Source organism: Rhagoletis pomonella, unplaced genomic scaffold (assembly GCF_013731165.1).
Source record: "Rhagoletis pomonella isolate Grant_MI unplaced genomic scaffold, Rhpom_1.0 Rhpom_scaffold_00004, whole genome shotgun sequence".
NCBI lineage: Eukaryota > Metazoa > Arthropoda > Insecta > Diptera > Tephritidae > Rhagoletis > Rhagoletis pomonella.
The window spans coordinates 41,664,029-41,676,437 of record NW_023458558.1 but is presented as its reverse complement, the minus strand read 5'-3'; the positions used below and the strand labels follow the sequence as shown (position 1 = coordinate 41,676,437).

At 33.8% G+C, this 12,409-nt stretch overlaps 1 protein-coding gene across 2 annotated transcripts in view; it reads left to right on the top strand.

Annotated features, from left to right (window-relative positions):
- The first annotated feature begins 1,915 nt into the window (after window positions 1–1,915).
- LOC118737566 (protein obstructor-E) overlaps window positions 1,916–12,409 on the top strand; it is a 64,080-nt gene continuing 53,586 nt past the window's right edge. Inside the window, exon 1 of one of the 2 annotated variants that reach the window (XM_036468148.1) lies at window positions 1,916–2,222. In XM_036468148.1, coding sequence (XP_036324041.1) covers window positions 2,180–2,222 — 43 coding nt within the window. In that variant the 5' untranslated portion in view covers window positions 1,916–2,179. The remainder of the gene's footprint in view (window positions 2,223–12,409) is intronic. The other variant, XM_036468147.1, reaches the window with a different exon arrangement.

The following is a 12,409-nucleotide window of genomic DNA, read 5'->3' as shown; positions in this document are numbered from 1 at the left end:
TTAGTTTACTTTTACTTAAAAAAAAGATTTTAACAAGACATCGCCGAATGACCCAGATGTATATCTGTCACTCCAGCAACACTCCCCAAAAACTCTTTGGAGAATTTGTATGTTATTAAAATAACAACAACAACTAACGTATACAAAATACGGTTAGTACTGTAGGGTTACATTTTTAGAGCTTTTAATTTAATTTGTTTTTCTTTTTTAATTAAATTTTTGATTTGCTTTTATAAATAAAAATATTTTTTTTGACAGTTTTCTTTGTTGATTTAGATAATAGGTTTGCTCCACAAGCTACTTGAAATCATTTCGAGTTACACATACGCGTTTCACAAGTAAGTTTTAGAGTTTATTTGATATACGCTGACAGTTTGAACTTTGCTCGAGTTTTGTTTTCATTTTTCCAATACAATTTTTATTTTTTATTGTTTCAAAAAGAAAATTAGGCTTAGTTTTACCTCAACCGAAAAGCCAGCTTGTTATATATTTTTCACTGAAGTGCTTTCTGAAAGAAACAAATTCATATAGAAGCCCAAAAGCTCAAATACAGGTATTGCAGGCGAAACTCGGTTTGAATACTTTAGTCATCGAATGCCTATGTACATACTTTTAATTTAATTAAAATAATAAATACTAAAGAAGACATTATTCTAATCTGGAAAGTATTGCGGTCAAGCTATTGGTAGCTTAAATGTTTTCGACTTAAAGTAGAAAGCAGTGCTTCAAAAAAAGTATTCTAGGCAGAAAGCCGCATTTGCTTTTATGCCTGCAAATCGAGCTGTATGCGCCTATGTGTACGGAATACTAATTAAATGATTCTTTGCTATGTGCTTGTGCCACGAGCAGTATGATTAATTGCCATTAAAATGCGGATAGAAAGAAAAACCCAAGAGAAAAAGAAGTATAATGAAAACTAGTAAGCAAAAATAGCGGTAAGAATGCAGTTTGGTCGACGCTGATCGAGTAGTTACCACCCTCACAACTACATACGTACATACGTATGTACATACACACTAATATGTACGCGCAGCTAGCCGGCAGTTCAACGACAAAACTGCGCATGCGTCACTTGCATGCCTAGTACGTACAGTGAATAGACATGGCGCGCGAAGTCTAGTATGTAAGCATGTATGTACAGATAATTTGGCTTCAACTTCTGTTCGTTGTGCGAAAATGGCCACAAAAGCGAAAAGTCAACATTTGTAGCAAACCGCTTGTAGATTTAAGCCACAATGATGGCTGCTATGAAAACTGCAGAATAGCAAAAGTAGCATAGGTAAAGTGAAACGGCAAAACTACAACCACAACAGTTAAAACGGCACCAGCTGTTGGCTACAAAGCACCAATTAGCTATTAGCCGCTGCTGACGCTTGCGTACAACAATCTCAGTGTTGGCGTCGTCGTCGTCGTCGTCGTCGGTGTCGGCGTCGGTGTCGACAACTTTTCTACACAACTCTCGCACAGCGTACATGTTGTAGTTGTAGATTTTACAACTTACATTTTGCGTCTGCTTTCGCGCCTTATTTCCAAAACAACGAAAATGAAATTTAAGTCTCAGCAATTCATTATATGAATTTTTATTTTATCTTTATTTTTCTTGCTTGCTTCAACGGCAAACGGCTCATACTCATGCTTTACAAGAGCGCAAACGCTTGCACCGCTCTGCAATTGATCATTTTTGAAGACGAAAAAATTACCTTCACTCTATTCTCGCCCTCTGCAATGGCAACTGCTGTCTCCGAGAGGATAACTTCGACGTTAACGTAGACGACATCAGCGCCGCTAGCAGAGGCTTTCAACGGCAGCGAAAATTTTTCTTACATTGGCTAGTGGCTGTTATTGACGTGCTTTGTCTCGAGACTTCGGTAGGAGCAAGCGCGAAGGTGGTTGGGCGAATGGCGGGCGCAGACGTGGCGGACGTTGGTGCGCAGCCGTACGCGTGCGCACGCTACACATGGCCCGGTATAAAAAGCGAATGTACGTCAACGTACCACACATAGTCGATACCAGTGGTTCCTTGTCAGACGTTGTGCATATCAACGGTATTTTTGAAAAATCAAGCGAAGCAAAGCGAGAAAGGAAATTCCATTTTCTTACTTAACGGAATATACTCTAAAGATATATAATCCAAAAACGCTTGTAAAAGTAGAAAAAAAAGAAATTTCAAATTAACAAAATGAATAAGTTTTTGTTTGTTTTCGTTGCCCTGTTTGGAGCCGGTATGTACAAAAAATGGTTATTTTTATATTAAATCAAGTGATCAGAAATAATAAAAAAAAACAATGATATGGAAAATAAGTATCCAAACACTTAAATTTTCATGAGAAATTGAAGAAAAAGCGGAACAATTGCAAAATAGAGCATAAACATGCGTGTTCAAAATACTAAATATATGCAAAAATGTTTGTTAGTGCTTTAAGTGTTTCGTGCCAAGCGAGGATAATGGACATTTTGGTGACAACCATGTATATGTACTATATGGTTTCAAAAAATGCAAATGTGAAAATATCTACCTTGCAATAAAATTAAATTACGTAAACACGTAAACCTTGCCAAATATTTTGAGTGGTTTCATTAGTTCCTCTCAAACTATGTAGCAGTAGCAAAATTTTCATTGTATACTGGAATATGTTTATGTGCATGTGGCTTATGGGAATTTCGTAAAAAAAAAAATAAGACAAAAAATAAAAAAAGTTAACTTTCATGTCAAATTTAATAATTTTCCATTTTCGATTTTGCCCCTTATAGGGTTAACAAATTGCTGGAAAGTCCGAAACAAAAAATTTTTTTACGTACAAAATTTGCTTAGTAATTTTGATCAGGTTTCCCAGCCAGCTTCAAAATACCAAAATAAGAGATTCACAAAAAAATGTTTTTCATTTGCTTACCATAATGTAAAAGGCTATACATGTTGTCCTTAAGGAAGTAAAGTTAAACAACAGAGCACACTGAATATACTTCGAGGAATTTTTTATTTCATAACAACCCTGCAAACCATCCTTTCCAAGTAATCTAAATATATGGTGATCCATCGAGACATTTTTTTTTTTAATTTTAAATAAAAAATTTAAAACAGAAATGAACGTCGGAATCTTAATTATCGCCAGAAAGAAGAATCTTTGACATTTTCATTTTAAAAATAATTTCATAAAAATTTTGGCCGCGACTTCGCTGTAGGTGGTCCATTCGGAAGGCTCCAAAGTTTTGAATCTTAGCTGGCTTATCAACAAATATAACCCAAAGACAAAATCCAGAGGTGTTATATCACACGAAAACTTGCTGTGAAGTAATGCTGCGATGTGACGATTTTTTTTTTTGAATTCTCTTTAAGAAATCGTACAGAAATTTTTTTACGAGTTGGTGTCAATCACTTCATATAATTTTCTTTGAAGGTTCGTTACAGAATTGGGAACACACTTCCTATACTTGTAAACATTTCGTTAAGGTTTTGGAAATTTTGGTTTGCAGGGAATGTTTTGTTTATGTAATTTTACGCTAAAGAAAAATCCAAAGCGCATTAATATATGTAAAAAATCCCGTGTTTTTTGTTATTGATTTTTGTTACTTAAGGATGCCAAAACGAAGCAAAATAGCAGATAATTTTCGTCATTTCGTTTTGTTGATATCATAGAGTTACGCCATTGCGTCTTGGATGATATTCTGCTGTACTAGTATTTAGAAAAAAATCGAATCAGCTGTTCTTGTATATATGCACCTTGGCAAAATCATTCAAATATTGCCCACGGCCCGATTTACATTTAATTTGCTATGAAATTTTCATATGATTCGCGTTATAAATCGGTTATTACTTGGCGTATCTTGGATTTCTCAATTTCTCCAAAGATATAAGATTATTCGCACAAGCGCGAGAAATCCAAAAGCGTTAAATCCTAGGATCTTGGTGGCCAAGTTACATCGCTGATTATTGAAATCACGATTCCAGGGAATTTTTCGTGCAATAGAGCCATAACTGTCGGCATTGTGTGGCATGTAGCCCCGCCTTATCATCTAGATCAAAATCTTTAATTTCTAGCTAAAAAAAATTCTTTACTGACGGCGACTAAACATTTATGTTAACGGCTGCTACTTCATCGGAAGTAGGCTATGCTTTCAAATGTATGAGCAATGATCGAACTATTCGAATTCCTTCATGGCAAGAAGAAGACTCCCAAGTTAGGAGGAGTATAACATTTTATGTTACTCACTAACTCAGAGCAGTCAAATGTATATGGAGTGAAAGTATGGTACTTTCCGCCCTTCTAAGCCTAGCCTAACCGAGTACATAATACCAAAAATTTCCAGTTTTGATTTAATGTCAGATATTATGCCAAAAAGTCATACTACTGATTTAAAACTGCTAAAGGCTTTTAGTTATTGGGAGCTATCACCACCAAGAGGCTTCGCCTAGACTTCCAAGATTTATACAAACATAAAATTTGATGGCTTGGCTTTAAGTCCAGTCACCTTGGCCGGTAAACGTAGGAGACCATTAAAATCAGAAATTCAATAACCACCGCACGCGCACTGAGAAAAGAGTTTAGTTACATCAACTAAATATGTTTCTCTCAACTAAATATGTTTCTCTCAACACAAGGTTTGGAAGATATAATAGAGACGAAGTACCTCAAAGTAATGACTTAACCCCTTTTAGCGCTTTACGTTATTTATGTTTCAACTTGTTTCTAAACAAATATTGCTTCGAAATCTCTTGTGAATTTATTTAGGTATAAGGTATCTGCTTCTGATTGAGGACTTTGGTCAGAGGCGCTTCTGAAAAAAATGGCTCACTCCTCTTCTGCACTGATGGTTCAAAACTATAGGAACCGGGTAGAAGTTGGAGTCCTCTCAGCACAGTTGCAGCTTGAAAAATTATTTCGTCTACCCATTTACTTTGTTGTCTTTTAAGCTGAAGTTGCTGCATTTCAGAAGGCGGTTGACACTTATAAATAAGAGAAGGCACGTGTAACAACATCTTCATTTACTCACTCAGTAAAAACGGCACTTAAAGCACTTAGCAAAATTCAATTCAAAAACCGTAGCGTACTATCGCAAATCTTTAAACGGGATGGCTGAGCAAATTTAAATGATGTTTCCACGGCAAGTGATTCGCTCTCCCATTCGTAATTCGCTCTCTCATTCGTAATTGGCGCCCCAATTATGAATTTAGTTATCAGAGTTGCCAACGAAATAAATTTTAATAACTTTCTTCTCTTCATTCAATGTCTTGAACAATAATCTGGTTCGGTGTTGAATCTGTACAATGTTTTATATTCTGATCGGCGAAAGGTCTACGGACACTGAAAGTACAATGTCGAAGAATTCAAACTATTTTCGAACCAATCGAACCATATTTGCAAATTCAAACTTCATATCGATTCATATTCGACCGAAAGAAAATTAGTCCAACATTTTTTCAACAGCCGGCAGAGAGTACACGGACAAAAAAATTGAACCAATTCGAGGAAAATGAAACTCCTGATGATAAGACTGACTTTATATTTTGAACCAAAATTTCTTCATTTAGTTTTCAAATCCGGCAACTTTTAATAGAACCGGCAATAATTTACAACATTCTCTAACCTAACCTAACCTACATAAATAATTGTTTAGCATTGATACAATTTTGAACTTGGGCAAACATTTCAATTGTAATATAAAGGTCAAAATAAAAGAAATAAAAAAAATTGACTATACAATTTTTTTCGAATTTCCTTGAGCACAGACAAACACAACAAAAAAGACAGCTCACGTAGGACAATCGATTCTAGAGCTATGCTTGGTATTACGGAAGCAACTTTGTTTTATACATATATATATACATAGAGAGATTTAAATTTTCAAATAGTTGGAAATTTCTCTTCAAAATTGTTACTTTAGGTTAACAGTGCATTTAAATGCCTTGCAATCCCTGAATACGTTGCAATATTTTACTCGATATATTTTTTGGGTCACTAATATTTTAAGCAGGTGGCAATTCTATTAAAAAGTTTTTATTTTTCACCTCAACCAGTGGAGATGTTCTTTAAAAATTATGTTTCAATCATTTAATTTGATGGAGTATTATGGAAGATATGGCGAAGGGAAATTCTGTGCTTGTTTCTAAAAATGTATGGCAGAAAAATCATCTTCTCTGCCCTCTGCAGGACTGAATGTAAAATCAAACATCCTTTGCACTTTAGGAGAGCAAAATTTTTTGGAATAAACGAAAATAACGTTATATATAAAGGCTTTATATTTCAATTTAATAGCTTTTTTTCTCTCTCTCGTTATTTAAAATATTACCTTTTTCCTAAATGGTAAGTAGTTCGATGTAACTTAGGAAGGCTTTCACATAGTTATGCAAAACTATCTTCAAAAGTGCTTCTTTATAAATACATATACTTATGTACGTAAGCTTATAAATATATGTACATACATACAAACATTTATAAATTCATCTGGTACATGCACATAAATATATAGTATGTATTGTAGCAAATACGCAAACGTGCGTGTAATTGAATGCTCCAGATTTTTGAGATTTTTGCAGTCAGAAAAGCAAAGCTAAATGTGAAAAAAATTCAATTTAATATAAAAGCGCAACTAATGTGAAAATGCAAAAGTGCATGAAAAATATGAGTTAAGTCACAGGTATAGCAGAAGCATAAGCGCAAAATATTGCAACTGAGCGTTTGGTAAAATTAGAAAATAAGAAATCATGTCGAATATGCAATCAAAATCGAAAGCAAGTATGCAATTCTTGATATTTTTTTCCTGGAAAGCAGCAATTTTACACCTGCCAGGTTGGCTTTTAATGTTGCTGCCACTGTTGAGTTCATATATAAAGATGTATGTATTTAGAATGTGTGGACATTCTGATTCTTTGAAAGTCGCGTTATTTATTTTATTCTACATTTTTTTCTTCTTGCTCCCCTATGAATATAATAAAATTGTAACAAACCCATGTATGTACATTATAGAAATTAAAGAAAAATTTATATATGGGGTCATTATTACAGCAATAGAAGCCAAATTAAAATTTTTTTAAATTTTTCTCAGTCTGCATGAAATTGAATGGAGTTTCCACCGTTGTATTGCTAGAGATCAAACTAAAAATATGGAAAAAAATCAGAGAGTTGCTACTTGTTTCAAAGTTGCATTTCAAATAAATTGATAAGATAAAACAAATATTGTAGTACGGCTGTAAAAGGAAAGACGTTTAAGAAAGCGTACGACTGAAAATATTTTGGTGGAAGGTTGTGGTTTAATTTAATTGATAAGGTAAATTAAATATTACAATATGCATATCGAACTATGTAAAGAGGCTTGGGAAAGTTTACTGCCAAAAATATTTTTTAAGGAGGGTTGCCACATTTTTGAAAAATTGTATTCGATTAAATTGATAAAATAAATGAAATATTACATTACGTGTATTAAACTAAAGAAATTTAAAAATGTTCCACCTACATATGTGAAAAATGCGATTGAGCTAAATTGATAAGAAAAGTTAGATATTGCATTAGTAGACTTGGTAGAAAGTGCGCGGTATGTAAACTCGAGTTATAAGATTATAAATTAAAATCCCAGCAGAAAGTCGATACTCTACCTCCTTTCTAAATACGCTATAAAATATATTAACTAACGCACACAATTTTTTTTTTGAAAATCGCACTTCATTAAGCTCTTTAAGTCTATTTTGTTTTTTAAGAATAGGTCGATAAGAGTTTTGAGAGAGAGAGTAACCACACTACTTCTAAGGCGCAGTGGAGCACGCGCCCGGTAATTGTTATTGTACAAATACAATTTTTACACAAAAAAAAAAAAATTGTATTCACCAACTATAATCAGCTTTGGAAGCATTCACCTTTCGGCCTTAACAAGGTGCATGTGGCAATGACTTACGAATTCAAAAAAAAAAAAAAAAAATACTTCAAAAGAAAATTACGAATTAACTCTTCTAGGAAGCCAATCATTTAAAAACTCATAGAAAAAGCACACATATTTTGACGAAATTATGAAATGGCCATAAGAGGCTTAACATCTACGTGAATGAAAAAAATATTAAGTAAATTGCAGCATGCGCCGTTAAGTCAAACTAAGGAGATTACAAAACTATTGATAGCGTAGGAAACGACCTCTGAACAATTACTATGACTCTTGAACAAAAAGTACGTACAAACATACATACATACAAATGTCTCTACATACTTATATCACATATGCAAAAACTTTAATAACCCTTGCCGACGGCACACAAAAATACCTACTACTTCCCTATATAGCTCAACCCGTTTGCAATTGGGTTGCATGCAGCTGACCACATTTCTTTTCTTTACTTGCATCGTATTTTACATTACAAAAGCCAAGCAGCAGCTACGCGATAAACACCGTGAAATAGTATAAGTCGTTCGATTATAAATATGTAGATGCTTGTCGACTAATAGATGAAAGTGTAAACAAGGCAAGCCAAACAATAAGACAGCGCTAAGACAACCAATTTGGCGAATGACCAATCAAAATGTTAAGCCATTAAAGACTTACGCAGTTCGCAGTGGATACACAGACTGTGCAGGAAACAAAGGTCAAGTGTGCGTACCAGTTTGGTGTTTTGTGTTTTTTTTTGTTTATACATATGCTTTGAAGGTTAAAGCGGCAAGCAAAATAAAAATATGGCAACAAGTCAAGTGAAAAAGTGAAGATAAGTAAGTTGTAAATGATAGGTAAAAGGTGTGGAAAAAATTGGACATGAAAAAATAAATTAGTGACTTGTGTTATTTTTGTGATACAAAATTTCAGTGGCGTACTATTTTTTCTTTAACTTCGGGTCAAAAAAAGGCTCCATGTAAAATTCGCTTAATTTAAGTGCAGTAATTAGCTCTGATGTTATATAACTTTAATTAGCTTTTTGTGTACATACAAGCGTTGACTTTCACTTCCACATTCGCTGAATTGGGGAGCCACATTTTTTTTTTTCGTATTTAGCGTAGCTAATCGCTTTTGTTAATAAACGAAAACTTGGAAATTATTATAATGCATTTTTAATCACTAGATTGGGCAAAATTTCGTTTGTGCAGCTGACAACTGTTTGAGTTACTGAGTTTTTGTGAGTGGAGTTTCAAGAAATAACTGCATACTTACGTAATTAATGAAAGTCTATTAAACACCATATCAATGGCATGTGTGAACAACCACAATGTAATGTAGGTAAATAGGTTGGGTAGCGGAGCGAGAGTTCGTAATATCTCATTTATTGAGAAACCTTCCTTCATCGCATAAGTAGTAGTAGAACTTTTTAAAAAAGTATCGATACTAGTACTCGTATAGAATACTCTAAAGAAGAATCGATGCCAGTACCTACTCATATTTGCAAAATGTATGGATAGTACGAGTATTTCAAATATTTTTAAAGCAAACGCAAAAAGTAAAAAGAAAAACAGATTGCTCTGCTTTTAAATTCTCTTCCTGTGGTCTAAAAAGCATATCTAAAAGAATTTTTGAAACTTGCAATAAGTTTACTTCTATAAGAGCAAAATAAATGTTTATAAAAAAGCGTATGTAAAGGTTTCAAAAGCAAATATTTTATAAAGGTTTGACGCATTTGTTTCGACGGCTGAGTTAAAGATTGACCTATTTCGGAAACGCCCTATCTCACAAAACTTTTCAAGAACACACTATTTCAGAATTTGCTTGAAAAATTTGGTTCAAAAATGCCCTACCTAAACTTTCGCTTCAAAAGCGCGCTATTTGTTTGAGTTATCATAATATTGAAGTAAGCGAGCGCTATGTTCATTTTCATCACAATCACACCCTTTATCGGGTAATTGTTAAACGCTATTTTAATTAAAAAAGTTCTTAAGACGTCAGTACTTGTCATAAAGTATCGAGTACTCGGTACTACTAAGTAGGTACTCATGAAAAATATCGATTGACATAATACCTATAATAATAGTCCATTTCCACCAGCAGCTTAACAGCAGTTAAGTTCAAAAAATTTTAACATGGGGTTATCGGAAAGGTTAATTTCTTACTTTTTGCACTTTTTAGCTTAATTTTCTTGTATCTATTATTAGCAATTACCGCATACGAGTTGTAAACTTTATTCTTCCGATAGGCATAAACTGCTTGGTGGAATTTAAGCGTAATAACACAGATAATACAAGAATTTCTTAGTAGTCTCTTGTTTGCAACTTGTGCAATTCACTTCTGGGTGATTGGACAACGTTTTTAAACAAACTGAGGACCTTTAAGCATTGGAGCGATATGAGTTGTTTAAAATTAATGGGTGGGCTGACGTTTTTACAGACCGTTCTTTTGCTTCTATACCTTCTAAGTGATTTTTCTAATGCAAGTTACATTAAGCTCGCATTTAGTATTTATTTCCTCTTCTTCTGCTACCACAAAGCGGCCCGAGGTGAATACTTTAGGGTAGTTTTAGTTCTAGTAGGTACGTCTACAACACTAGATACATGCTGCCATCTTACTAGGGACATACATGTAGTATCCACTCTTATAACACACTCTGATTTTTAATGTTGAAAAGTCAACAAATATTCTGCTCTTCAATTCCAAGGCCCACTAGCAGCTTATCTCCGGGTAGTAAATTTATCAATTTATTTTCAGAGCCAACCAAAGCACATACCAATTGGTAATTCTTTAAACTTAGTAGTAGCTGTATTCTATTTAATAGCAACCCAGTATTCGCATTGTTTTCATTTTATTTTAAGATTCATGTACATACATACACTTTTTTGCCTCAAATTATTCGCTTAAGTGCCGGCAGTACACGCTCGTTAAATAAACTATTTAGTCAAAGCTGACACCGGCCGTAACAAGAACAATAGCATTAAATTAACGCCAGCAACAAGAATAGTTGCAATTAAATGCATACTTGATTACTCGTAGCTTGAGAAAGGTTTGGCAAAAGAATAAATACTAAAATCTACTACATAACTATGCATATATGTAGGTACACTTAACATTTTTGTATACATGGTGAGTAAGTGTATTCGATTTCAGTGCTAAACCAGTTGACATTGAGGCTAAGTACCTTATGTTGCGGTTGATTAGCCAGTTGTTGGCGGTTTGGTGGCTAGCGGCTGGTAACTGATCCATGTAAAGAATGACGTAAAACGTTAAGTGGAGATTTACTTCAAATGACTGGAGAAGAATGCAACGAAAATAGATTTCAAACAAAAGAATTTTATTACTTTGAATTTCTTAACTTGAATATTTTTCGATCTTCGTTATTTATTTATTTCAAGAACAAAATTGCGCAATGTGTGTTTATTTGTGAATTTTGCGGCTTTTTAGCGGAACTTGTCAAATTTTATTTTCTGTTATATTCCACCAGGCAACAAATGCTAATTAAACCAGTTTTTAAATTATTCTTATGAACACACATTTTTCAACTTTGGGATGACTAAAGTATTTATCTTTTCTCGTGTTAGCTTACCCACCTATTTGCTTTGTTCGGCGGCCCCACCACCACCACGTGCTCTAAATATGTATTCACTTAACTAGCTACTACCATTCACTTAACTATTTAGACCGGTTCTATGCTTACAGTGATTTATCCAGAAAATGAAAGGCATTTATATAGTTGTACGCAAAGTTGATTTGCCAATAGCTATTTAAACTTGTTGACCTGTAGACCTAAATCAGGTTTGCTTGAGTCATAAAAGTAGTACACGCAGTTACAAACACACTTAAGCAGATTTGAATTGTAATTAAAGTCGTTAAATTGATGGTACATATATACACTCTTTTGCGACAAAGCGTCTGCGCGCGGTTTTTATGTACTTTATATATATATACGTTTCTGCATACTTACTTGCTCCTAAATATTAAAAAAAAATCTTTATACAATATTTCGCAATAAAAATAAAGTAAAACACAAAAGCACATATCCGGTTCTTTGACGTTAAAGTTAAGTTACTTAAGCCTCTAAATATAGCCATGTTCTTGCTTTTGTATGCATCTACACACATATATATGTATGTATGTATGTATGTATACCTGTGAGTGACGCGCATAAAGCTGCTGTAAAAAAGTGCCTGCCATTTGTGACCGTCCACGACAAATGCAATCGGTTTAAAACTTAAGTGAAAAATATTTGCAAAAATTTTGTAAACAACTTTGAATGCTGCTGGTTCACAAAGCGCAAAAGACTACTCAATTAATTAACTAAAGGAATGTCTGTGCAGCAGCAAGGCAACGGAAGGTAGCACCACCTATTTTTAAAGGGCATATTTGAAATAAAAATGCCAATGCACGGAAATGCCTCTCAGTTAATGGTATGCCATAAAATTGCAGTAATAAAGATGGCGATGCAGATGGAAATGAGAAAATAAGAAAATTGCAGATGTTGGACAAATATTACAAATCCAACAAAACAGAAAAAAAATATTTAAAAATTAACAAATCATTT